Source organism: Lygodium microphyllum, chromosome 12 (genome assembly GCF_053477565.2).
Source record: "Lygodium microphyllum isolate KBCC chromosome 12, Lygodium_microphyllum_v1.1.10, whole genome shotgun sequence".
Taxonomy (NCBI): domain Eukaryota; kingdom Viridiplantae; phylum Streptophyta; class Polypodiopsida; order Schizaeales; family Lygodiaceae; genus Lygodium; species Lygodium microphyllum.
The window spans coordinates 10,503,463-10,527,991 of NC_141146.1; the positions used below are offsets into that span (position 1 = coordinate 10,503,463).

General features: G+C 43.2%; 1 protein-coding gene and 1 pseudogene across 3 annotated transcripts in view; one reads left to right on the plus strand and one right to left on the minus strand.

Moving 5' to 3' along the window:
- Window positions 1-24,529, plus strand: part of REV3 (recovery protein 3) — a 178,827-nt gene that overhangs the window by 144,122 nt on the left and 10,176 nt on the right. For 2 of the 3 annotated variants that reach the window (XM_087689131.1, XM_087689132.1), the window contains 4 exons: window positions 7,633-7,908; window positions 8,037-8,144; window positions 8,320-8,525; window positions 23,093-23,396. In XM_087689131.1, coding sequence (XP_087545257.1) covers window positions 7,633-7,908; window positions 8,037-8,144; window positions 8,320-8,525; window positions 23,093-23,396 — 894 coding nt within the window. The other variant, XM_087689133.1, reaches the window with a different exon arrangement.
- LOC148027445 (chlorophyll a-b binding protein 13, chloroplastic pseudogene) lies at window positions 3,613-4,485 on the minus strand (annotated as a pseudogene).

Here is a 24,529-nt window from a genome sequence, read left to right on the forward strand (position 1 = left end):
CATGAAACCCAATCTCAATGGTAAACAATTTTTGTGCATCTACATGGGGTAATCTCAAATAAGGACCTCATTAAGCTACCTGGCATCCATCTGAGAATAGATATAAAATTAAACTGAGTATCGTTGAATGACATGTCCGCTACTCAAGTTGATTTCTCTGTGTACCAAATTATCATTGCCTGCAAAAGTTTCCAAGATTTTCCATCTCAAATGGATCATCCATTACTATCTCATTAGAGAGGTGTACCCTTGAAAGGTTCAAGCAAATTGATGTAAGAAACATCAGGTATTTTCCAACATGAAAGGACAAGGAAACAGCCAACCACCATTGTAGGCAGCAATCTTCTCAGCACATGGAGACTCCAGAGCATTGCCTATGTTTATATAGGGCAGCACAATTGGTGCGGAGAGGAGTTTGCTCACTACTAGGTCGAGTTGCACCTAGCTTGGGTGCATTTCATGGGGGGGCTTCTACTGGTAGGTAGGTAGCTAGGCCGGCCATTTATTGTATGAGACAAGGATGCATGATATGATCATCATCAAGGTAACCTCCTAGTACAACCTATGGCATCACGATCAAAGGTTTGGGAGATCATTGAGAGCCTCAAAGGGTGACATATTTGGAAGGCATGGTGCTTAATGATTTTCAGTGAGAGCCTTGCGGTGTACACTGCTTTGGTAGAGCTTTGGTCATCCATGGTCAGACTTGCTCCATGGCTGCTAGGATTAGCTACAGGGTGGGGCCACTAGGGGTAGCTATGGGGTGACTCACTCGATGGCATTTCGATGTACACTACTTTGGTAGAGCTATGGTCATCCATGGTTGGACTCACTCCATGGCTGTTAGGAATAGCTACAGGGTGAGGCCACTAGGGTTAGCTACTTTTGTAGAGCTTTGGCACTCGCTTCATCGCCGCTAGGAGTAGCTACAGGGTGAGGCCACTAGGGGTAGCTATAGGGTGACTCTTGGCATTGATAGGAGCTTCAACAGTGCCATTTCTAGCAAGGCAACAACAAATTTGAGCACTTTCTCGCAATAGAAATCAAAGTTTTCTCTTTCCTTATCTTTTTCTCTCATTCCACAGCCTTTTTTCTATTATGGCCTTGCTGTTTGCTCTCTTGCAATCCTTATGTGCTCAACATCATCTTTGGACAGATGTTTCCAGGCTCTTTAGTGAGGATATCGGTGTTTTGCATGGGCACACTTCCTTATTGGCCTCATGGTGGAATGTTTTGAATTCGACACAACCATTCAATCTTTCAAATTCTTTTATTCTTACCCACTTGATTGCATCATTGTAGGAGATTTTTTGCTTCACTTTTTGGTGCCCTCCTAATTCTAGAAAGCTAATTCCTTACAAGCAGAGGTTTTGGCTACATCAAGGTTGCTCGATTGGCCTGAGAAGCACAAAGCAAAGGGATTGAATCAAGTGGTGAGATTGGACTTGAAGACTATTCAAGATGATGTTATTTCGGGTTAGTCTAGGGTTTATTCTTTCCACTGTATTTGTTGCTATTCCTAGGTACCTCTAGGTTATAGGTTGATTTGGTCAACCTTGGAGGACCGGCTTAAGAGGCATTGGTCCTTGGCTTGCTTTTCAGCTATTATCGCCATGGTTGGATTGGATCTTTGTGAAACTGGAGGACTCTTTGAAATGGTCAATATCAAGGGTAGTCTCACTTCATACTTTGGGTGTCCTTGATCTCAATCAATGATCGTGGTTGTAGGTTCCTTTCCTTTGTTGAGAATATATGGCAAGACTCCTAGATAGAGACACGGAAGTGGGTGAATTCTCATGAATTGTGGTAACTAGACAAAAAGTGACTAGATTCACTTGGCCAATGATCTTGAATGGCCCAAGCCTTTGATAATCCAATTTCTGGGGAGGCAAGAAGATTATAAATCTTGTTGTAAAATCCAAACTTGATTTCCAACGCTGTAAGTTGGATGCTGCATCCATTGTTGATTGGCATTGTCTTTATATATCTTTCGTGGGCTTCTTGTGTTGGGGTAAAGGCCCACTTTCTAAATGCTTGAAGTTTCGAGTTTAAGTAATTTTTTTGGGCCTAGCCTTGGCCTAGTTATGAAATATTGAAAAGTAACACAGTTATCTAAATCACTGAGAGTTCAATAGAACTCTAGATGTCTTTACAAAGGAAAAGGATGGCATCCCCTGCCACTAAGCCGTTCAGCGAAGGAACTGATATATCCAAAGAACCCTCTTGATATGCCTTGAATAAGTTATTGCATGTGAGGTAGATAGGGAGTTCACTTTCAGAGATAGCAAAAACTGACACTGAAGGAATGACTGGTGGAATTGTCTATGCTACACGCTTCAAGTGCTTCCGCTAAATGACCAATGGAGGAGGGGAATCAATATCCTCTATGTCAATAGGTTCTGAATCTTCTTAAGGTGGAGGAGGAGGGACTGGATCAGATGGAGGAGGTAAAACACCCTTGTTAAGGCGTGAATATGTCAGAAAAGCATATAAATATGAACCAAAGGTTACATTGGTAACATTTCCTCTAGTCACCTTGGACAAAATGCTGGTCCATCTTTGTAAGAACGTAAGTGCTCCAGTTCTCTCAAAAGTGAGCGGCTTGCAAGGTCTCAAGCTCCTTGTGCAGACAAACATGGAGTTGGTGGACTCAAAGTATCTTGATGACACGGCTCTCTATGTTGAGGATAATGAGGTGGTATTGGAGAGAGTGAGACTTGCAGTAGAGATGTTTTGCACGGCCATAGGTGCAAAAATCAATTGGAGAGGTCAATTGGTTTTTGTATAGACCTTGATTCGAGCACCAAGGGGCATCCACTTGGGTTTTAGATGTGTGAGTAGGGGTCAGACAATTAGGTACCTTTATTTCCAAGTGGGATTTGACATTACCCCACCCTAACAATTCCTCTTAAGGCTTGACTTCATCAGATGGAAGTTGACCTATTGGAGCACAGTCCACCTCTTCTTGGTAGGCAGGGCCCTAGTGGTTGTTGAGAAACACGGATCTAGAGCTATACTAGCTATGGCGGACGGAGGTTATACACATAAAACATGATTGAGATAAAGGATTGTAACTCAAGTGAATTAGGTTCCAAGATAGATTAACTTGGACTGAGTGTCACCCCCTTTATTGAAAATAGAGTCAAGTACATGCTTATATAGCTTTTGGACGGTTCCACTCTTCCTCATTGTGCTTATGGGATTTAGGACATCTCTTCCTAGAGCATACATCATTATCTATTACTCATACAAAGCCACTTATGGGAAAGCCTCTTTTGGGCACACATTGAGCCTCTACAGGCATTCATGTTAAGCATCATTTGCTATTCTCTACACCCCCCCTCAAATGATGAGTCTCTACCCTTGTTGGCTTTTTTTCCACCTACATGCAAACATGGACCAGGAGACTAGCTCTTTGGCAGCCTAGTCAAGTTAAGCCTTAAGGCTTGAAACTTTACATTCTTGGTAAGGGTTTTAAATCCACTTTGGGAAATAACGTGCACTAAGGAAAATTCTTTGTCAACAGCAGCAAAGGAAACAATTTCTCCCCTTTTTTTTGGGCGGTTGTCTTCTTCGTGGTCTTTTGCTCCAATCTTCAATCTTTTGGCATTCTTAGTTGGTCTTCTTGGACGTCCTTTTCTTCATGCTTTTGCTCTTCATTCTCTTTGTTGATGCTTTTTCTTGTGCTCCAACCTTCTTGATGCAATACCTTTGTTCAGTGAACATAACCTGCACGAAGAAGCCTAACATGGAGAATATGGCCAGCTGCCCATTCTTCAGCTCCTTCACCTTCAGCTCCGCCAGGGTCTCGGGTCATCGGCCAAGCCCAAGTCGAAGTATTTGTCGCCGGGGTAAAGGTTGCCACCACCGCCCACACCACTAGGATGCTTTGTGCGTGGATCAAATTAGGATTCCCTAGGTAATCCAGACTTCCTTCCGAGAAGATTTGGGCCCGAGCCTTGAACCACATAGGCTCCTTTAGATCCACCCTCACGTACTTCCCCAGCATCTCCGGGAATATGCACCCCAGTGCGCCCAACATGTCCCATCGGCTGTGAATCACCTCCAATGTGTGGTTCTTCGCAAAGGCTTCCGGGTCCGCCAAGAGGCTAGCAGTGTCCCAGCCATAAGCTCCTAGGAATTCTCCCTTCAAGTAGGATGGCGTTTGGGCGGAGAATGGGCCAAGATACTTGGGACAATCAGGCCCGTACTAGTAGTCGGCGCTCATGTTCAGCCTGGCCTGAGCAGCAGGCAGCTTCTCCCTTAGAGCATTCTTCGCAACCAGGCTGTTGCCCAAAACCACTGCAATGTGGGTGGAAGTGAGGCCGCTATTGCTCTGCTACAAGCATTCTCTGTCGTCTCACTCGAAGGTATCCCAGATCGGCTCTCTCGTTGCCTCAGTTCCTCGACTATATCATCTGAGACAAGGGGTTCGGTGGTCTCAGTGCCATTGATGGAGGCGAGGGGCTTGATAGGGTCCTTCATGGCTAATACTCTTTCCTCTTACCTCTTCCTAAGAGTAGCAAGCTGCAAAACCCTAGCAACAGAGCTCTAGCCTCTCTCTCCCTCTCCTACACCACCAAGCTGATTCTACTCCTAAGCTAAACCACTATCATTACTGTGAGGACCAAAAAACGAGGACATAGAAGTAGAAGAGAGAATGGGTGTGGCTAGACATAGCTTACCATGGCTCTGATAGATTAACTTGGACTCATAAACACAATCTTGAGTGTCACAAAATGATGGTACCCTTTTATTGAAAATAGAGTCAAGTACATGCTTATATAGCTTTTGGACGGTTCCACTCTTCCTCACTGTGCTTATGGGATTTAGGACATCTCTTCCTAGAGCATACATCATTGTCTATCTCTTGTACAAAGCCCCTTATGGGCAAGCCTCTTTTGGGCACACATCCAGCCTCTATGAGCATTCATGTTAAGCATCATTTGCTATTCTTTACAGTGGTCAACCAAGTTCTCTTGGCAACAGCCTAGTACATTGCTTCTTGTTGGTATTTCTCCTCACCATGTGTGTTTTAGGTACATCACTTAGTGGGGAACTTCCTTTGGGTCGTCTTAGATTGGTGCAAGGATTCCATGCCAAGGTGGGGTGGGAGACTATCATATGTAAAAGCTATGAGGGAGAGCTAGAGATAATTGATCCAGAATATTGGCTTTGAGGAGTATAGAGCTTGGCTACGTGGGGAGTGGAGACCATCCTTGAGATGGATCTTCATCACAGCATAGATTACACCACCTAGATGCTCTTTTTTTCATAGCTTGTTACAAGTTTGTCAAGGAGTGAGTAAGGCCCTCATACAGAGGGCCCCATCTTGTCAGGAGGAGATTGATCACCAACCTGTGGCTAGGAGGCTAGCTCGGCTCCCAAGATTAGGGTGTGCAAAGATGTCTATAGGATGGCAAATCAAGAGGTTCCACAGAGGTTGAAGGATGTCAGAGGGAGGTTGAGGCTAGGGCAGAGATTGATGCAATGATCCTATAGGAGTGACTAGATCCTCCTGTTAGAGAGCTAATGTAGCTTAGAGAGGTGTGGCTTGCTCAGTTCTTGCCAATGGGCATACCCTTGCAAGTGGTAGGTAGAGTAGTCAGCTAGTCATTGACAAAGGATAGCAGGGTGATGATCTCCCAGCCATCCCTTGGAGGAGGATCTGTGTCTTTAGCGTGCAAGGGAAGACTAGGCAATTGGACCTGTATGTACCATGGGTTGAGTTCTAGGAGTGGTATATTTGGATTTGGGAGAGTCAGCCTATATATGACTTGGAGTGGGACCATGGAGAGTGGCTTTGGCCTAGCAGGGCAGTCACCAGGAAGTTGTAGAGCTTCGTGGCCTACACAACTAGGATGGGCAGACATGTTTTGATGTAGGATGATACGGATTGAGCACCCTTGTGCAATAGGCACTTGGTAGAGCATAGTATCACAGATCCTTTCCGCTGGACCTTGTGGCGATCCCTATGGGATAGCTGGAGGCTTTGGAGGGTGCCTTGCTTCATCTGGCTTCTTGCATGTGGGGGCTTGGCAGTAGCAAGCTGGTTGGCCCAGATGCAGTAGGATTGAATTTGCAAGCATTGCCTAGAGCAGCACTTGGAAACTCCGAGGCATTGCCTTTGGGCATGGAAGGCAGCCCGATTGGTGTGGAGGGGGGTTTGCTGTATTCTTCATTGTGTGGCACCTAGCCTAGGGTGCATATCCTGGGTGGCCTACTGGCAGGCAGTTAGCTAGGGCTGCCACTTATTGTACAAGGCAGAGATGCATGACACTGTCTTCATCATTAAGCCAGGTTTCTGCACTATGGTTGGCATCGATGTTTTGCCCATCCATCAAGTGGTGGAGCCCACAATGGAGCACTTAGGATTGTGGCAGATCACTGGAAGCCTCACAAGGTGGTGCATTTGGAAACACACTGCTAGCTGATATTTGGCAGCGAGTGCCTTTCCATGTATGCTGCTAGCTGATTCCCAGGGCCCATCAGGAGCTCCAACAACTTATTGCTCACCTAGAGTGGCCATGACCTGTTTTTCACGATGCAGGCCAGTAGCCCCTGGTGGTGATAAACTCCTACATGGCATCTTTCCTTAATACCCCCCAGACCATCTTGAGAGGCTTGCATATTTGATTCTTCAGTGGCCTTGACTCCGCTCGAGCTAGACTGTCAGGCACATGTACTTCCTCATAAATTCTTCTGAGTAAAGTAATTAGCCACATGAGGCCAGTGTATTGACCAGCTCCCCGGGCCTTATGGGAGGCAAGCTGAACCGTGGAAGATACACATCCAAGGAGTGTGGCCTTGGCAATGTGCATGTATGGCAAGCAGCCAGGTTGAGGCTAGGAGGAGCTTGAACTTCCCAAAGAGCTCATCTAGCAATGTGACTCTAATGACAAAGGCATAAAGATGTGAGAGCCTGAATAAGTTTATAATGTTTTTGCAGTCGATGATACATTTGAAAGCTTCCTGGATGATTATCTAATGGGAAGCAGCCAGGTTGAGGCTAGGAGGATCTCAAACTTCCAAAAGAGCTCATCTAGCAACACAATTCAAATGACAAAGGCATAAAGATGTAAGAGCCTGAGTAAGTTTATGATGTTTTTGGAGTCGATGGTACAATTGAAAGCTTCCTGAATCATTATTTATTTATGAGAGCTATTAACAGTTATGGTGGTGATGCAAGGTTGTTGCCTTGTGATTTTGATGCTATTGAATATGATATTTGTGTGTCAAGAAAATCAACATACCAGCTGGTATTTTCAGTCAAATAAGTCCAGTTAAACAATTGTAGTGAAGCAAATCTTTCTCAAATGTAAGCAAGTCTATGCACTTTTTTATTCGAGAGTAAACTTGATGCAGAGAGTAAATAAACTGTCATATCTGGATGGGCAGTGTAATCAGAAATATTCTCTTGCTGTACCCAATCAACATTTCTTCCGTAGGTTGCCCAGACCTCCCTTTTAAATTCAAGGCTGTGAGGGAAATAAGGCATTCAGTAGTAGCCTGTAAGGATCAAATTCAAACAGATCACCACTTTCATAAAAGTGCTATAGCAGTATTCAGATGTGCATCTGTTCTTATCTCTATAATACATGACACCATGACTGAGGGTTTTGTTTATTTCAGGTAGCATCACAACCAGCGATGCAGTGCTTGCCACTTGTTATGGAGCCAGAATCGAGATTCTACACAGATCCTGTGGTTGTACTGGATTTTCAATCTTTGTACCCATCTATGATGATTGCTTACAATTTGTGCTTCTCAACTTGCTTAGGAAAAATTGTTCCTGATGACCCAAAAGTGCTGGGTGTTACATCACTGGATGTCCATGCAGAGCTTCTAAAAGATCTAAAGGATTCTCTGACCTTTACACCCAATGGAATTATGTTTGTCTCTCCCAAGGTCATGGTGTTCTTTCAAGCTTCCAGGAAATGTTCTTCTGGTTTTAGAGACAAACATTCCCATTCTTGTGTCATTATGATTTCTCTCTTTAATGTGCAAATGCTGAACATGTTTCTTTTTGACAGCAGATTCGTCCAGGTGTATTACCCAGACTGTTAGATGAAATTCTGTCAACTCGAATCATGGTGAAGCAATCGATGAAGAAACTGATGACTAGTGAGAAGATTCTGCAAAGGGTAAGTACAGCTCAACTTCATAGAGTTTCTAGTAAACTAGAAGAAATCTTTTATGTAATCAGATCTAAGCTCTCCATAGGTAAGCAACTATTTTCTTTTTTTTTAAAAACCAAATTTTAATTTGTATTTCTTGGAAAAAGAATTAGTTCTATTGATGCTGTTGTGATGGTCATAGGTGCTGAATGCAAGACAACTTGCATTGAAACTTATTTCGAATGTCACCTATGGCTACACAGCAGCTGGATTTAGTGGCCGAATGCCTTGTGCAGAGCTTGCAGACAGTATTGTCCAAAGTGGTCGTCATACACTTGAAAGTGCAATAAATTTTGTGAATGCAAATGCTAAATGGAAAGCCCGTGTTGTCTATGGAGATACTGACAGGTCCTATTCTCTCTCACTTGTGCGTGCATGGACATGTATTGAAACTTTGAAGGGATTTTTCAGCTATATATAACCTTCTACATCTAGAGCTATCTTGCCCCTGCAATCAAATTGCCGTAAGGGACCCCCAAGGTTTCTTGATTGTAAATAGATGTTTGAATGTTTTGTTCAGCAAACATGAAGAGTTTAGAATTTGTTAATCTGCCCTGTTTTGTCCTCCTCTAACTACCGAAGAATTAGATATTGGGCATTTTCTCCAGGAAGAAAGGCAGGTCTAATAGTACTCTAAACTACTAAAGAATGATAGATATTGGGCATTTATGTGGATGAACTTTTAAGCCACATCTAATACGAGTATCATGATTTGGATATTATATCCTTGATCTAGAAAAAGCCAGTTCCCTTGATGATTTTGGTTATCAGTGAAATTGTGCTAAAATACCTTGTTTAATTAGTTTAGGGAAATTGCTGGCTAAATTTCTCGGTTTTTTTTTTTTTGGGTGGGATATTTTTGGAGATTTTGAACCCAAACAATTAATTGGTTGCCATAATATGATAGAGATAACCACTTGGCAAAAATCTCACCCAAACATTTCATTGTTTTTGAATGAGTTATAAACTTTTGGAATGAGTGCTAAGGTTACTATGAAACTTGTTTTAGGAGTCTCCACACTCAAGTTACAGTATTGAATCTGTTTATCACCTTGAAACTTTTTCATATTATAATATTGAAATGCTACACGAACCCAGATTTTGATATGGAACATTTTCTAGTGACACTGACATTGTTGTTGAGTTTCTCACTTTTAAGAGGAACTGCAGCAACTAAGGAAATTAACTGCCAAGTTGCCAACTGCTATCATCCAAGTTTCCCTGCTCGCCAGAAAAGGCTACATTGAGACAAAAATCATCCGTGAGATTCCCATTCTTGAGCCAACCTTTCACTGTGCCACACTAGAGGCTGGATTTTGATTTTGGAAAGAAAACAGGAAAGACGATCCTCCAATTGGATGTCTTTATGGTTTGGAAAATCTCATCCGTGCCACGGTGGTAGCTTTTGGTTTTGCCCAAGAAGTGGATGATGTGACACATTTGCTTTGTATGAGCCATTCTTGCAGAGAAAGGAAGTTAGAGACCTATAGGTGAACAAGAGTGAAGTATAAGAATGAAATTTGTACTCTCTATTTAAGGGGAAAGTTCTTTTTTTTTTTTGTGGGGGGTATTCACATGTGTGGGGGGAGGGGGGCAAGGATGGTAATACATGGGGTTTAGGGACAAGCCCATCTAGATGTGAATGCACATTAACAACCCTAAGGTTTAAGGGTTATACTTTGTACTTGCACATTACTCTTTGATTATTGCATTGGGAGTTGTGTCTTCACTCTCACACTCTCTTCACTCAACTGTGTACTCTCAATTGAGCTTCGATCTGTCCTCTTTCTCACATTTGGTATCAGAGCTGAGTTCAGCTCAGTCTCCTCTCTCCCTGTACCAGCAGAATTCGATTGCCCAGCTCCAGCTTCAGCCTGGTCAGCTGCTGCCTCTGCCTGCAAGACAGCCCCCAGCTGCCTGCACAGCTGTCTACATCTCCACCACCACCAGCAGTGCCACTAACAGAGCCACCAGCAGCCCTATTTGCCAATGCCGCCCCACCCTCAGTCAGCTTGCACCTCCTGCAGTCAGCCTGTGCCAACTGTGCCCTGGTCCTGACACCACCACCAGCCTGGTCCAACTGCCAGCTCAGCTGTGTGCCGCCTGTTCCTGCTCCGCCATCAGCGCCGGGCCTGCCTGCAGCTCACCACTCATCAACCTTCTTGGCCCATAAAGGAGGTAAAAGGAGGTAAAAGGCTACTTTTGCTCCTGCATGTGTCTTGGATACATTTATTGCAGAAATTTCTTTTCGAGCCAGAAATTTGGGGCTTTTTGGTTCAGTTCAAACATTGGCAAATGTACATCAGGATCAATCTGAAATAGACTGAAATTGTGCATTTTGGACAACAGAATTTTGTGGCTTTTGCATTTTTTGTGCTGCTGAGCACTGTTTGTGCATTGGAAAGCGTGTACATTGGTCAGTTTTGACAGAGTGATCAGATTTGTTAGTTACAGCATGGTGCTCGTTGTAATTTGTGAAAATTCTCATATTGCCAGGTTGGTCTAGCTCTAGGTCTTGCTCTTGTGCTATTTGAAAAGGTGATATTTTCCATAGAAAATCAGGGGCAAAGTGATGTATGCACGTATGTATCCAAGGAGGATAGATTGGATGGCAACAACTATTCTCGATGGTCTTTCATGATGAAAAATGTGCTAATTGCAAAAAATCTTTGGAATTATGTTAGTGGTGAAGAAGTTCATCCTGTAGTTGTGGCTCTTGCTACACCTTCTCCAAGAGGACATGGTTAAAGGCCTGCTTAGCATGCTCCAGCTCAGCCACTTCTTTAGATATCAGCAACACAAAAGGCTTGGGACTGACGGGATGCTCAAGCATTGTCAATGATTGCATTGACAATTCAGCGGTCTATCATGCTACACATACGGTCTGCAACTTCTTCACGAAAAGCATGGTTGACACTTGAGTAGGTGTTTGCTGAAAAAAATGAGACACGCATCTCTTTCTTGAAGAAAGAGCTTGAGAATGCGAAGATGGATGAAGGTGATTCCATGCAAGATCATATTAACAAAATCCAAGACTTGCGTGAGCAGCTAATGAATATACATGAGTATTATTTGGATGCACAGTTGATCTTTGCTACTCTAAATTCATTGCCACCCTCTTATTTGTCCTTTCATATGGCCCTAAATCTCACCATAAGAATTTCCCCGCAGCCACTTACTTTTCTTCATTTGGTTAGTTTGTTGTTAGAAGAAGAGTAAATAAGAAAGAACAATGGGGTGGATGCAATAGCCTTGAGCAGGCTTTTATGGTGAGATAGAAGGGTAAGGGCAGCCAATCTAAAAATGCTCCGCAGAGTTTTGGGAGTTTAGGTACTTCACAAAGTAACAATAAACAAGGGGGCATACAAGCCAAGAAGGGCAAGTGTCACTATTGCATGAAGCCTGGTTATTACATCACGGAATGTAAAAAGTGCATAGCCAAGGAGACAAAGAAGTTTTGTTTCTAATGCACCCTCTATTGCTACTGAGGCCGTATCTTTTGTTGTAGATCGTGACTACTGTTTCTACACTGGCAATTATGACTCTTTTTGGGCTAATAGAGCATTTAGCTCTATTAAGAATGCTAGCACTCGATTCTTTGACAATAGTGCTTCTAGGTATGTTACATCCCTCAAGGATTTGTTTTCCTCTATTATTGCAGCTCCTATTGGCAATTCTGTGTAGTGTGCTAACAATGCATCTTACCCTGTTAGAGGTGTTAGGGAGATTATGTTGACAACCATTGATGGCTCAACTCTCCATTTACAAGATGCATTATATGTGCCAAGCATAAAGAAAAATTTGTTGTTCATTTCTTCTTTGGAAAAGTGTGGTATACAGGTCACATTTAATGATGACAAATGTATGGTCAGGGATAAAGAATTCATGACTTTGATTTTGAGTAGCATATTACGTCATGGACTCTATAAGTTAGATACTTATTCGGTTGATCAATCGATCTATTTAGCACCTACTCTTACTCTTGTTGTGTCACAAGTCAAGTTATGGTATACTTGCATGGGGCATGTCAACTATGGCAATTCGATGCTTATGCAACGTACACAGATGCTAGATGGCTTATCTCTCTTGGAGAGACCTCCTAAGCATATTTGTGAGGGGTGCATTTTGGAAAAAATGCATGGATTCTCGTTTCCTCATGATGTTGCTTTTAAAGCAACTGTCAGATTACAAATTGTGCATTCTGATGTATGTGGATCTATGCAGACAAAGTCATTGGGTGGCTACTATTATTTCACCACCTTTATTAATGACTTTACACGTTTTTGTTGGGTCTACTCATTGGTGAAAAAGTCAGAGGTATATGATGCATTTTTATATTTTGTTGCACTTGTTGAAAATCAATCTGGTTGTAGAATTAAAGCTCTCAGTTTGGACTGAGGGAGGAAATACATGTCTTCCATGCTAAATAATTTTTTGAAGCAGAAAGGCATTGTCCATTAGTATACTATTACATATACTCCACAGCAGAATGGGGTTGTAGAGAGGAAGAATCGATCACTCATGGAGATGGTCGGATGCATGCTAAAGGCTAAGAGTTTGCCACATGGTTTTTGGATGGAAGCAGTTATGTGTGCTTGCCATGTTTTGAACAGGTGCCCTGCCAAGATATTAAAGAATAATATACCTTTTTAGGCCTGGAACAGCCGAAAACCTTCAGTTGGCCATTTTCGTACTTTTGGGTGTCTTACATATGCTCATATTTCCAAGGTACTAAGAAAGAAGTTGGACAAGAAGGCTGTTAAATGCATTTTTGTAGGGTACAGCAGTGAGAGCAAAGAATAGAGATTGTATGATCTTGTTTCCAAGAAAGTATTTGTCAGTTTGATGAAAAATCAGAATTATCCCTTGTTGGTTTTGATACATGTCAGGCTGCCAATGATTACTTTAAAGGGCTGCTGCCTATTTCTTTTGTTGATACAGTTGGAGCTTCAACAAATGAACATAATGCTCAGCCAGCTACTCCATTGAGCAATGCAGAAATTCAGCCTATGACTAATCTAAATATTCAGCAAGATGTTGAATTTGAGATTCAATAGGAGCTTGTGCACAATCAGGAAGCTAGGCAGATGCCTAGATGGTACTTGCTAACTATGAAAGTTAGTCATTTGGATACTCCTATTGTTGGTCGTATTAGAAGACAAGCTTGTCTATATGATCATGCTAATACATTGGACTTTGTTATGGCAGCACATACACTTAATGATGAGGAACGTGAATGTTTTTAGGATGCACAACAAAGTGTGCATTCGATGGCAACAATGCAAGCTAAATTTGATTCTATCATAAAGAATCAAACATGGGATTTAATGACATTGCCTATTGAGAAGAAAGCCATTGGTACAAATTGGATCTATAAGCCGAAAAGAAATGCAGATGGATCCATTGATAAGTATAAAGCTAAGCTTGTGGCCAAAGGCTATGCACAAAAGAAAGGCATTGACTATGAGGAGACATTTGCTTCTGTATCCCGTATGACTACCATTCGGTCTATGGTTGCTTTGGCTATCCATTATGGTTGGAGATTGTGCACCAACTTGATATTAAGACCACATTTTTTCATGGGGAACTTAAAAAAGAAGTGTATGTACAACAGCCCATTGGTTTTGCAATTGAGGGGTTCGAACACTTGGTATGCAAGTTAAAAAAGACTTTGTATGGTTTGAAGTAAGCTCCCCGAGCTTGGTATGCAAAAATTGATGCCTTTTTACTCAACCAAGGATTCATTAACAGCTCATGAGAGTCTACTCTTTATGTATATAAAGAGGGGGAATCCTTGCTAGTCTTATGTCTCTATGGGGTGACTACTTGGATTCCCTTGGTAAGATAACCATCGCCTCTGTAGTCTTGGTAGGCCATTGGGCAACCGACGTGCACCCTTTGTTCGATGCCTTGGCTACTTTGGGGTGGGACTCCTTGGGGTATATCAACATCACAATGGCTGGTCTAACCTTTCGGCTCAATTTTGGGCCTAAGAGGGGGTGTTGAGCTAAAATATGCATTACTTGTTGATTAGCCTCTTAGACAGCCCCAAAATACACTAAAAATGCTCTTTTAGAGTAAAACCCTAAAATGGAAAGCGGTTCAAGAGAGTTCAGTGGAAAACCTAAAACGGGGAGTGGTTCGAGAAAGTTTAGTGGAAACCCTAATTTTTGGGGCGCACTTCCACATCTATAAATAGATAGGCTATCCCCATTCAACTATCATCCTTGTTTTGCAGGTTACACCAGCCCACACACCCTCTGCTGCTGTTGGTGCCCAATTTCTAGCCTGCAGCCCTTCTCCATGTGTTGTCCAGCCATCATCGACTGCAGCCACATCATCTTCAATCTGTCCATTGCTGTAGGCGATAGCTCTCAGCTGCTGACGACTGCTCAAAACTGTCCCAGACTGCTGTTCAGCCTGCTGTCCATCATCTCCAAGGTGAGCTAGCCTGCGCTTTCAGCATTGCAGGCCCTAATACTCTCAGACACTATTTCAGCCTGCTGTTTACAGCAGACTGTGCACAATTTTCAGCCCCCGATCAGTGGTACACTGCTGTGTTTACCGGTTTCCAGCATCCAGACTGCTGCGTTTTGGTGACCAGCCTGCTGCCATTCACTATTCAGTCATACACTCCGACTGGTGGCCACAGACTTGGGATCCGTCTTCGGTGGACGTCACACTCCGACATTGCTCTGTCCTTGAGCACACTGTACACTCTTACATTCATTTACAACATTCATTCACTTCAGAGTTGTGTTCTCTCTCTCCCTTCTTTTGTTTATGTTTGAGTTTTGAGTTTTGCATTTAGGGTTTGAGTTTTGCCCTCTGTGTCTGTGTCTGTGTCTTTGTGTTTCTGTCGTGGTCGTACACTCTGTGTGTCCTCAGTGCAAACCCTAGCAGTCTTCTTAATACCAAAAGCCATAAGAAATACGATACCCTCCTCGGTCTCCAGCTGTTCCATAAGCGGCGCTAGAAAGTCCGACGGAAGGTATCCGTGATGCTGCGCTCTACCTAGTATCTGCTACGCAAAGGCACGTAGTCCATGTCTTGTATCAGTACATGTCTGTCAATCGTGGCTGTATGCTCCAAGAACCTCGGTGGCTTCTTGGCGACCACAGTGGCCGGCCATAGCCACTCTCCAAGGTCCATTCCAGCTCATCAAGTGGCTTGCTCTCCCATATACAAAGGCGCCACTCCCAGAATACATAAGGGTCCAGACGCCAGGTCTTCCCCTGAAGACCAACCACACGAATTCTCCTCCACAGAAAGACAAAGATCTCCTCATCCTGCTACCCTCTGTCAAGGGCCAAACGCCACCTCTCTTGCACGGTGAAGAAATTCCCGTAGGGGGCGCTGCCCACTCTACCTATCACGTGTAGGGGGGTACCTGGTGAAAATCTAGTAGTCCATACCTTGTCAGGCTATACTGGTTCTCGTATCAGGGGTCAAGCCACTCCTGAGGTATTGCTGCGTCAATCTTCCTTCTCCTCAGCTCAACTCCTCTATGACAACTTGATGCTTGCTGCAACACCTCCTGGTCCACCATCCTGTACACCTCCTGCCATGCCCTGATGGTGGGAGTAAGGCCGGCCTCCCAACCAGCCCATTGGATGTGGGGACACTTGCCAATGTGTATCCCATTCTGATCTCTGATAACCCGAGGGTTCTAAATCATCGGCTAGCAGTCTATCTCCTATTGGCAACCTGGGGGGCTGTGAATTAGGGCCTTGTAGAGGCCCTGCCACACACAAAGTAGGCTGCGAAGGAAGGAAGATCTGGGGGGCGTGATTTGGGCCGTCGTGAAGATCCATCTCAAGGACGGCCTCCAGTCACCACTAAGCCTCGATCTGCACTCCTAGAGACCCTCCTGTAGTAGGACCTTCTAGGACAGTAGTCACCCCACAGAGGACACATGCAGATGAGATTTCAGCATTTAAACAAAGTTGCAGCAAAATTTTGAGATGTCAAACTCAGAGCTTTTGCACTACTATTTGGGCATTTAGTTCATTCATGATGGTAGAGACATTTGATTGTCACAGTCCAGATATATTGGTAGACTTCTTGAGAGGTTTGGCTTACAGGACTGCAAGCAAGTTTATACATCAATGGAGACTAGACTCAAGCTGTCCTTGCATGATGATAGTGATTTGTTTGACATCCATATATATGCTCTAGCAATAGAATGTCTCATTTATTTATTCAATACAAGGCTAGATATTCAGTTTGCAGTTTTAGCCTTGAGCAGATATATGCATAGCCTACCCATGTCACATTGGCACATTGTGAAGTGTATTTTTCGTTACTTGCAGGGGACTAGAACTCTTGGATTGCTTTATGCCGAGGGGGGACCACTGCAACTACATGCTTACAGTGATTCAGATTGGGCTGGTGATTTTGATTCATGGCACTTTACAAGTGAAAATTGTTTCTTTCTTGGCCCATCTTGCATCTCTTGGCTTAACAAGAAACAATCCACTATTGCCACATCGTAAGTACAAGGCAGCTTTCACTACCACAGTTGAATGTGTATGGCTGAGACGTTTGCTAGCTGATCTTGATGTATCTATCACGGAATCTACTCTATTTACTAACAATTAGAATGCCATTGTAGTGGCATGAAACCCAGTGTTTCATGCGCGCACAAAACACATAGAGATCCACTATCACTTTGTCAAAGAGAGGCTACATGCAAGAGATATCAGCCTTGTCTACTATCCTACCACTGGTAATGTGGCAAACATCTTCACCAAAGCTCTTCCTTGTGACAAATTTGAAGCATTTCACAATGCTTTAAATTTGATCTCCTTTGGTGGATGATCTTTGTATGCTGATCACTCTTCACTCCAGGGGGTTTATTGGGTTTGACTCACGCCTACACTCATAGAGGAGTGTCGGTGATCCTCAGTAGGACACTAGGGCACTTTTTGCTCTCTTTATGAGAGGTTTGTTCCCCCAATTATATTCTTCTTTATTTTATGTGCTTATGTTACATAATTTGGGCACTTATTGTGTTTTACACCTTTTGGGTGTGAACACTCATTAACAACCTTGAGGTTGAAGGGTTATACTTTTTACTTGCACATTTCTCTTTGATTATTGCATTGCGAGTCGTGTCTTCACTCTCACACTCTCTTCACTCTCAATTGTGTACTCTCAAGTGAGCTTTGATCTGTCCTCTCTCTCTCTCAGGTAAGAGGGAGATGCATCCATTTCGCAACTAAAGAGTGGATTTTTCATAGAACCACATTAAGTGCTGCTTATTGGTGAGTCCCACACCAATGGGCACTCCAAGATACTTAACAATCTCACCATGCTTGACAAGCTTGAGCCCGTACTCAAACAACCAGGGCTCCGGGTCCATCCATGACAGAGAAAACAGCTCCATCTTAGGTTAGTTGATCTTAAACGCACGTAACTCAGTAAACTTAGTGTATACCTCCATCAAGTTATCCATAGATTCCTTTTCTGCAGCAACAATCGTAGCATTGCCATCAGCAAAACATTGTGTTGATGTGTTACACCCGAGTCCCTCCAGGCAGAAGAAGTCCTTTTAATGGTGCCCTCTCTTATTTTGTTGTTAATTTTCCTCAAAGGGGGGGCTGTTATTAGGGTGCATAGAAGTGGCGCAAGAGGACATCCTTGTTAGATGGACCTCCTTAGCATACATGGGTTAGAAAGTGAGCCATTGATACTAATAACAGTCAAAGCACCATGAAACAAACTCCCAACCAATTATTGTAACACAGACCCAAACCTGAAGGCAGCAAGCACACCCATGATAAAGGACCAGCTGACTTGATCGTAGGCTTTGTCCAAGTCCATATTGACAAGGACAAAGTCAGTCTGCAAGCTCAAAGCATGGTTAATTGAAAAGAGGAAGTTCAGCACAGCATCTTGAATCCTCCTACCAAAGACAATTCCATATTGTTTCGGATGAATGATTCTAGAAAGTAGCACTTTGATTCTCAAAGCTAAAGCTTTTGTCAGCACTTTATAGGTGAAGTTTAACATTGTGAACGGCCTCCAATTAGACACTGTAGTCCTTAAGGGTTACTTAGATATCAATTTTATCATGCCCTTCTTAAAGGACTGAAGCATACAACCAGATTTATTGATATGATTCAGCATAGCCAGGATGTCTTCAGCACTCATCCCACATAGCTTGAAAAAACTCTGATGGCAGTCCACTCCAGGAGATTTCCCTGGCTTCATCTTCATTACCACCAGTTTGATCTCTTCTTTAGAGAAGGGCCTGTCCAAAAACATCTCTGAGCCATGCATTGTAATTGGTAACATGATGTAGTTCCATCCCCACTGTAGCAGCCAAATGTTTTTCAAACATAGTAGCTACAGTTTCATATCAGACACTAACCTGCCACTAGAGTCCTCAATACAGGCTATAGTCTCCCTCTGGTTCTTCAACCTGAGGGCCTTGAGTAAAAATTCATTGGGCCCGTCTCCTAGGCACTCCCACTGACCTCTAAGTTGTACACGGACTGACGGTATGCATTCACATTCATGAAAATGGAGATAATCCTCAACTTCAACTAGACACCTCTGCAAATAGTAGTCATCGGGAGCAGACTAAAGATTTCAGCAGGTTATCCTTGGTAGTTGCCCACTTTCCATACTTAGCACAGGCCATGACAGCATTAATACACTCCTCCCAAATGAAATCAGGTGATGCATTCCTATTCCTAGCTTCTGTCAACACAGTAGATACACCCTGTTGAAGGCCTTAAACATTGCCAAAATCGGAATGTGGTCAGATGCAGTAATGTTAGTGAGTGTGAGACAGGTCGAATTCTCACTGATCCACCAAGCCCCATGCAAAAGATGGAAATGATCCAGTCTGCCTGCTCTTCAAGTGGAGCCAGAGTGCCTATTATGCCAGGTGTAGGGGCAAGCATTTCTGGAGGAGGCAATGAGAACAAAATCCTTTAGGTCAAAAGCATGCAACAGATCATCCCATGAATCCTCCTTGCAAGCAAGCATACACTTGCCTCCATGCAATCTATCTTCAACCTTGGGGGACATATTCCAATCCCCAGCCAGCAAAGTCATTCAATCCAAAATTCGGTCTTTCAGAAATATCCACTATTTAGCTCTGAAAGCAGAAGTATTTGAGGTGTAGACAGCAACCACCAGAATAGATTGGCCAGAGAAGCTAATATTAGCACCCCCACAGCTGCCATCAACAGCACTAAGTGCAGATGAGGGCTGAAGAGAATCCTTGACCAATAACATAGCTCCTCCCTTGCCTTCGGCACACAAATCAAAAAACAGTGTAACCCTTAACATGAAATGCATTACATGCCTCTGGGTCTAACTGAATTTCCTGCAAAGAAATATGCGGCTGATGGTGGTAATAAGCCCATACCAGACCTGCTTTCTCAAATCACTAGAGAGGCCACGTACATTCCAGGAACAAGCCTTGAATTTAGGTGAAAGCTTGCTCCTTTCAGAGCAGCTAATGCAGTTGATCCATTAGTCCATGACCTTCAATCAGAGCAAAGAAATTCCTATCAACAAGTGGAGCTTGTGCCATCTGCTTAAGAGATGGTTTACCTGACTGTTTCTTTTGTGAAGGTTTATAAATGGGCCTTAGGATTCTGATTCTCCTTATTGCTGGCTTCAGCACTTGCTTTGGCATTCTGCTGAGCTTGATTTGCGGGATGACAAGGGATACTTTGTTTAGCATCCTTGGAGGCCTGCTGATTGCTGGGCACATGCATTTCTTTTGCTGTAGCTTTGCCTGTATCCACAGTTTGAGAGGACTGAGTTGGAGAGTCAACCTGCATGTCTTCTTTGGCCTGAGAATTATCCTAGGGAACATGAGCAGAGGTGTTAGAAGACCTAGTGGGACACATCCTAGCGAAACACCCACTGCCTTTACACAGATAAGAGGAATCAGGATGTAAAATATTACACGGCGCAGCGAACAGAATCTGAGAAAGAGATAGAGAGTACACAACAGATAAGAGGAGAATCAGTAAAATTCTTTAACTCCAAACAACTGATACAAAGATGGCTCTGTCCACCCGTGCGCTTCCACTAAATGAAGCTTAGATAGCGATCTAGACAGAAGATAGGTGAAGAGCTTAAGGCTAGCTGGAACAACAACTCTGACTGGGTGAAAGATGAGTGTGAGATGGCTGCGAAGGGGTTTAGCTTTTATAGCCCGCGAAGGTCGTTAGGTCGGCCTGCTGACCGACCTACCATATGAGCCTCCACTAGTCGGCCAGGGAATATTCCCTTTACCATCGGGCCGGGGGCGCTGCCCCCGGACCCCCGCCAGGGGGGCCGCTGGCCCCCCTGGGACCCCCCAGCCAGGGGCCGCTTCCGCGGCCCCCGGACCCCACAATAGGGGCCCCTTTTAACTCCCTTACTACGCAACTCAATGCAATGTGCCTCGAGTTGCTACCAGCTTAACCACTCTGTCTAACCCAAAGATTAGACCCACAATGGTCACCTTTTTGCCATCCGGTCACATAGACCTCATCTGATATACAAGTCAGGACTCCACCAATGTCCGGGCTCACACTTGGCTTCTCCTCATAATGGGGGCCTTACAACTTTGAGCACCATGGATCATTGGTAGTACCTAATGAGGGTGGGGCATTGATCATATCTAACACAGGAAACAGAGAGAATCAAACACTAAGGTGAGTCTTGTATCCTCAAGGATCTTGAAGGTGAAGGAACTCAGGTGGCTCATTGCACCAATCCCACAAAATGCATTTTCTCCTCTCTCTTAAGCAGGCCCCACAAGGTAGCAACATCATGGACATAAAGGACCCAAGAGTTGCAGGAATGCTTGCAGCTTCTTTCTCCAGCCATGTAGGTAGGTCAGTAAGAGTGATCCACACAGGGCACTCATAAAGAAGAACAACATAAGGAGATAAGGTAGAACACCATGGTAGGGTGTAAACAAGGTTGCCCTTGTAGGCAACAGCAGAAGCGAGTAGGCAAACTCCCCTCATTCTTGGAAGCCAAAATAACCATATAAAACCTTTTGCTATTGAATCTGTACCGTATAATGTTGCCTTTCCTTGGTACATTGCTTCAAACCAATGGCCAACGTCTTCTTCAGCAGGTGGTATACCCCTGAAGTACAAATATACAGCAGATGTGAGCAAGCAAGCATAGTGTTGGACCACTTTGTCCAGCGACTGCTAGGTCCCTTTACAAGAATGCAAAGCTTTTTCTTTTTCAGAGAAAAGAAAATTTCTACTAATGACACCTTGAAGAAATAAAAATAACAAGGTACAAAGGCGTCCCTATAAAGACCAAGTACATCATAAATACAATGGTTGTGTGAACAACCAATGTGGTGGGTTAGAGTGCTAGACCATGAGCTAGGTGAAAGTAGGTTTTGGAATCTTGTGTCCACATGAAAGCATCTCTTCTCCTCATTCTCTCGGAACCACCCTACAACCTCTCTTATCTACCATAAAGAGTATGGATGTTCTCTATCCACATCTAGAAATAGTCTTTGCAGTGGAAACACCCTAGAGGTCAATAGAGTGGCTACACCTCACAGTCCAAAAGTACCATCCAATGATACTAGCAATCAGCTCTCATCTCTGACAGTGTCTGCATGTACACCATGCCTGTGAGTAATCTAGAGTGGGGATCCTGCTCAAATGTTGGCCAATGATGAGAAAAGAGTAGCTGCCCTGAAATCTTAATGTCTGGATGGTGGTCCTTTGTCTGTGATCCAAGATGTTGCTCCCCAAGTTGCAACCATAGTCTAGCCTATGTTGTAAAAGACCATTCAAAAGTCTGACAAGAAGAGATCTGATATACCATAATGCAAAGCACATATTTCATTACACAGTAAATTTGCATAGAACTGTCTTGTCTTCTTCAAGGCCCATCCACATGGTGATGTCTTCACAACTCTTATCATGGAGCCATCTCCAATGTTACCACAAAGGACAAGATTATCAATTCAATAAAATTCACTTAGCAATAGGTTCAGTTTGTAGGATTATCTTCCTTCAGTGGACACATGGATTAATGTCTCGGCTCGATATCTGAGTCTGGTGACAATAAACTACCTCTTCTAAGAGGAAGAATTGTGTAGGTGCATCTAGACTGTGCAAGGAGATGACAAGAAAATAACAAAGAAAATGATGAAAAAATACTGCAGCAAGATAAAGAAAAATATGGTGCTAGAAACTAGCATTCAAAAAATTTTACAGTTTTGGCATAACAGCACCTAGGCAAAGAAATAAAAAGTCGCAGGGGTGCAGGTAGAGAAGACAGATGCAAGGAGAATAGAAAATGGAAGAAGTTAAAAAGGTGCATAAGCATCAGGATAGGTGTGTTTTTCTTTCCGTGAAAAGAGAATTTCATTAGGGACACCTGACCATTAACAGGCACCCCTTTATGCATTCTTGTTTATGCATTCTTTTCCACACTTGACCATCAAGACTCAGGTAGAGCAGAATATTGTTCGGTGGCATTAAATGTGCATAAGCATTGAGAGGATAGGTGTGTTTTTTAATTAAGAACATCTGACCATTAACAGGCACCCCCTTATGCATACTTGTTTATGGATTCTTTTCCACAGTCCATCAAGACTCAGGTAGACAAAGCAGAATACTGTTCTACTGCCTTATCGCCCTTTTCTTTTGAGGGTATCAGAACATGTCATGTTGTTAATGCCTTGTTCTGCTGTTTCTTCCACTTCAAAGGTTTGAGAGATCTCGGGTGCCCATTTCCCATTTTTAATGTTTAGTGGTTTTTGATGTTGACAAATTGTTTGAGTGTAATAGAAAGTCAAGATTGCTATGGATTTTAGATCTCATGAAATTGGATGTGATCATTAACATTTGTAGCATCCAATATCACATGGTTATCAAGGGAAACTTGAAACTGAACACCAACATAGTGATTGGATGCAGCATGTTTGTTCTCCTAGAGGGCCGCACCAGGGATGAAGCATTCAAAATTGGCGATGAAATTGCTGCAGCAGTTACAGCAATGAATCCACATCCTGTCACTCTAAAAATGGAGAAGGTTTATCATCCATGTGTTCTACTCACAAAGAAGAGATATGTAGGCTACAGTTATGAGAGCTTGAAACAAAACAAGCCAACCTTTGATGCAAAGGGTATTGAAACTGTGCGACGGGATAGTTGTGGAGCTGTTGCTAAAACCCTGGAGCAGTCACTTAGAATCCTTTTTGAGACTCATGATTTGTCACAGGTACATGATCTACTTTTTGTCCCATGAAACATAAATCATCAGCTTGTTTAGTCATATATTTTCATTAAGTTGTCAGTTAAAAGATGTTTGTTCTACTCAACCTTTTCCAACAGGTGAGATGTATAATGAATTAACACTTCTTTTCTAGTGTTCAGATATATAACTCCCAATATGTCAGCTATCACCCATGTTTTCAGTTGCTGCTATGCACACATACGCAAGCATTCCTCAAACTCTTGCTCCTGCCCTTTGTTGAGTGCACAATCTGTTTTTGGTCTCCCCCCAATAAGAGAGAAACGTTTTAATGAAAACCTCAAGAAAATGAAGTGTACATAACTTGATTTCTTGTAATTAGCATGGTTCGATACCCATTCTAGGAGTTTCATTTCTTGTCTTACATGTTAGATATGGAGCTCACGCTTTGACCAGCAGGCTATGGTGGTGAAGCTCCATGCTAGAAAGAAAGAAAGAAAGAAAGAAAGAAAGAAAGAAAGAAATATGAATGTCTATTGAGGCCCAAGTCTGCCTATGAGACAACTGTGTACAATGGTGATCATCACTAAATATCAAAGTGTGATGTACTAAAATGTAATCGGTGATGGTGGTTTATTGTGCAAAGAAAGACTAAAGTGATATACAAGGGAGGATAATGTCCATCTGGGGATATAATAGAGGGATGACAAGGGGACATATGGAGCAGTGTGTATCTAGCTTTGCAGCTGAGCATAGGTGAGATACAATGATCACTAACTCCATCCAATTGAAATTGGTGGGTAGACTATGTCATACATCCATAAGGAGATAGTATAGGGGTAGTATCTAGTTTGATCTCCCAGCTGTATTAGGTTCATGGCCTATGATATGGATACCTCAGAGATACTGATGACTTGTAGAACTATAATGGCTCACTTTGACACATCCAGGGAGGATGGAGGAGGTGATGAAAGGCCACAACGTGATCATGGTTACAGAGACACTCTAGAGCCCTGAGAGAGGGCTGCCTAGAGTGCAATGCTATATCTGGGTGTTTGCATACAAGAGCTGCATGGAGACCAGGGAGGAGGAGTAGTATTGATTAGACACGAGTTACATGATCGAGTTAGCATCATGGCATGAGGCCCCACGCACGATAC